Here is a 2,824-nt window from a genome sequence, read left to right on the forward strand (position 1 = left end):
TGACTGAGACTGGCTTGTCCCACCACAAGCGTTCCCAAAGGCTAGTAAATGCTGTACTCACAGACAGGAAGAACAGTCCAAGCTGCTGATGTTCCTCCAGCTGCAGTTACTTCAGATGTTGTACCACTGATGTTGAATTCTGCACAAGAATTTGAAGTAGTGAGCTTACTTACTGACAGGCTGGCAGACTGTCAGAGGCAAGCACTTCCCAAGCCCAGAAGCCACTCTCATGTATCAGCTTCTCAGAAACACACTGCAAGAACAGCCTAACAGGCTTCATCCTGTATTAGTAGAAAGCATTTTTTATTGCTTGCCTTCTCCGAGCACTCCTGAAATTTCATGGAACCTATAGGTTCCACACTGTCATAAGTGAACTAATTCTGTTTATCACATGCTCCAGCTGTTGTACTTGTACTACACACATGACCTGGTCTGTGTTCTCTACTTGCATGCAAAGGAGAAAACTTCAAGTAGGATAGTGGGTCAGTTTGCATTTCATTTCTCTAATGTTTAGCAGTCTGAGTTATTAGGACCAGTACCTCCAGGAACTAGTCCAACAGTTGGAGATTTTTCTGTTGTGCTGGTATCTTTAGCCTCAGTGTAAGCCACAGTTGTTCCAGTACCTGAAACTAATTATAGATCAAGAACCCAGTTAATCCTGAAGTTCTGCAATGGCTTAGCTATGAAAGCCATGGTAGTGAATGTTCAGCAGATGGCAAAATGATCATGCAGCTTGTTAGCTTCATTGGAAACACTGACATTAGTTATTCCACTAGCACACCCTCAGCTGAGGGGTTTTGATCAAAAATAATTCCAAAAACAAGGCTAGACAGTTAATCAGGCATGAATTACAGGTATTCAGAGTCATGACAACAGTAAGCCATCCTATGCCTCACTTCAGGTTTTCTGATCAAGATTTTAGTTCCACAAGTTTACTGGTTAGGTACAGTCTTTGATACCTACAGCAACCCTTAAGAGTAGCAGACTGAGGACAGCATTCTTGCATTCAGTACTCTAACTATGGCAGTCAGAATCAACATGCAATATTGTAAGTGGCACCTTGGAGTTTTTAGTTCCACTCTGCTGGACAAAGAAGCCTATCACATAGTCAGTGCTCAGAGTAGTAGCAGCAACATGTTTGTTTGGACCATGAAAGGAGGTTCAAACAAACTTCCTTGGCCAGCAAAATTAGCCTATTAGCTTTTCAACACTGTATTTATACACTGTAGAGACATGTTAGTTTATACTCCTTGTTTTATAAGAAAGGGGCTCAGTATGTTTTGTGCATGTGCTTGCTGTTGGCAGAAAGCCATGGAGGTACAAGGTCTTGTTGCAAATGATCATGATGCAGAAGCCAAGCATGGACTTTGAACAGCACCTGCAGACTTCAAGGGCCAACTTAATTTATGCTAGAAGAGTTACAACAGATTAACTCATGCAAAGCTGTCAGCCTATACTGCCATATAGGTTCAGTACTCCTACTCCTTGCCCACCCATCCTGGAAAAGATTTCAGTCATATTACCATACCTGCACACCTCAGACCATCCTCCTGCAAGAAGTATCCAACAGGACATGCACAAGTATACTTTGGAGAGTGTTCATTTATCTGAGGAGCAGGCAGGCACAAGTAGCTACAGCCTCCATTTGCCATGTTCTCTTCACACCAGTTTCTGCCTGTTAGTACAGCAATTGACAGAAGTAAGCCTTCATATTCCACACATATAGAATAATTATTTTCTCAGTAATTGTTCTTGTAGCGTTACTTGTCTTTGCAGGTTATAGATTTGTACCTGTTCTGCCTCAGAGCAAGCAATTGCAACCGGACCTTCTCTCAATCCCAGTGGGGGAGCTGGAGCCTATGTTAAAAGCTCCAAGCACTCTACGTAGAGGTGAAGTAGACAGGGGAGGGATACCATTTTCCACCACCCAAGCATGTCAGACTTCTTGCAAGTATACACTGACAAAACTATAAATTGTATTAGTTACCTGAAGGCTGAACAAGCTCATGATACACAATGATGTCCTGTGCATCATTGAGGTTGTTCACTAGGGTAACCAATTCAGATCCAGTAAATTTGTTGGCACCATAGACTGCCTCATTCTCTCCATCAATCCAGTACACACGGTCCTAGAAAACAGAGTCATTGCATCCCATTACCTTGGTGGTGCTATCAGCACCATAATTGCTAGCCACATACTAGCAAGAGGAGGATCTTTGACAATTACTACAGGAAATTGTTCTTACCTCAAATATTGTCAGAGCAAGAGGATGAGGAAGGAACATATGAGACTTCAGCACAATTCTACGGTCCTGGCCATTCAAGTCCACACTTGACAGCATATGTAGTTTAGAATCAAGCCAGTACAGACGGCTTTTTACAAGATCTAGGAGGAAAAAAACAAACATATTTACTATCTACATGGAAGGAACCTCCAAAGCCTCCTGCAAAAGTTCAAACACCCACAGGTTCAAGAATAGTGTTGCGCTAGTTTCTTACCATACTGGGATGGAGAAGGCTGCTGCAGTGCTGCTGAAGTGGCCTGTGCCTAAACTATAACATACAGCAGTGCAAGGAAAGCTACTGTTTCAATATCTGAAAAGTTCTATCTGTGCCTGTTGCAGTGTCTCCAGGCATGCAGGAATTTCCCATTCTCAGAAGCTGAAAATAGTTCTCTGAAGGATGACCTTGGCTTTTGTAGCAAAAAAATTGCTAAAGCTCCAGAATACCTCTGGCACAGAGACAAGTTCAACATACCTAGAGCAATTCCATTAGGCCATTGGATTTCTGTTGTCACAAGCTGCTGTCTGTCAAATCCATTCAT

At 42.5% G+C, this 2,824-nt stretch overlaps 1 protein-coding gene across 1 annotated transcript in view; it reads right to left on the reverse strand.

The window, feature by feature from the left end:
• Positions 1-2,824, reverse strand: part of VLDLR (very low density lipoprotein receptor) — a gene marked incomplete at its 5' end in the record, with an annotated part of 11,439 nt that overhangs the window by 2,085 nt on the left and 6,530 nt on the right. The window contains 6 exons of the mRNA XM_010166839.1: positions 62-139; positions 540-629; positions 1,529-1,675; positions 1,988-2,129; positions 2,247-2,386; positions 2,758-2,824. The exon at positions 2,758-2,824 is cut by the window's right edge and continues 40 nt beyond it. Of these exons, the coding sequence (XP_010165141.1) occupies positions 62-139; positions 540-629; positions 1,529-1,675; positions 1,988-2,129; positions 2,247-2,386; positions 2,758-2,824 (664 nt within the window). The remainder of the gene's footprint in view (positions 1-61; positions 140-539; positions 630-1,528; positions 1,676-1,987; positions 2,130-2,246; positions 2,387-2,757) is intronic.

This window comes from Antrostomus carolinensis, unplaced genomic scaffold (genome assembly GCF_000700745.2).
Source record: "Antrostomus carolinensis isolate BGI_N321 unplaced genomic scaffold, ASM70074v2 scaffold24414, whole genome shotgun sequence".
Classification (NCBI taxonomy): domain Eukaryota; kingdom Metazoa; phylum Chordata; class Aves; order Caprimulgiformes; family Caprimulgidae; genus Antrostomus; species Antrostomus carolinensis.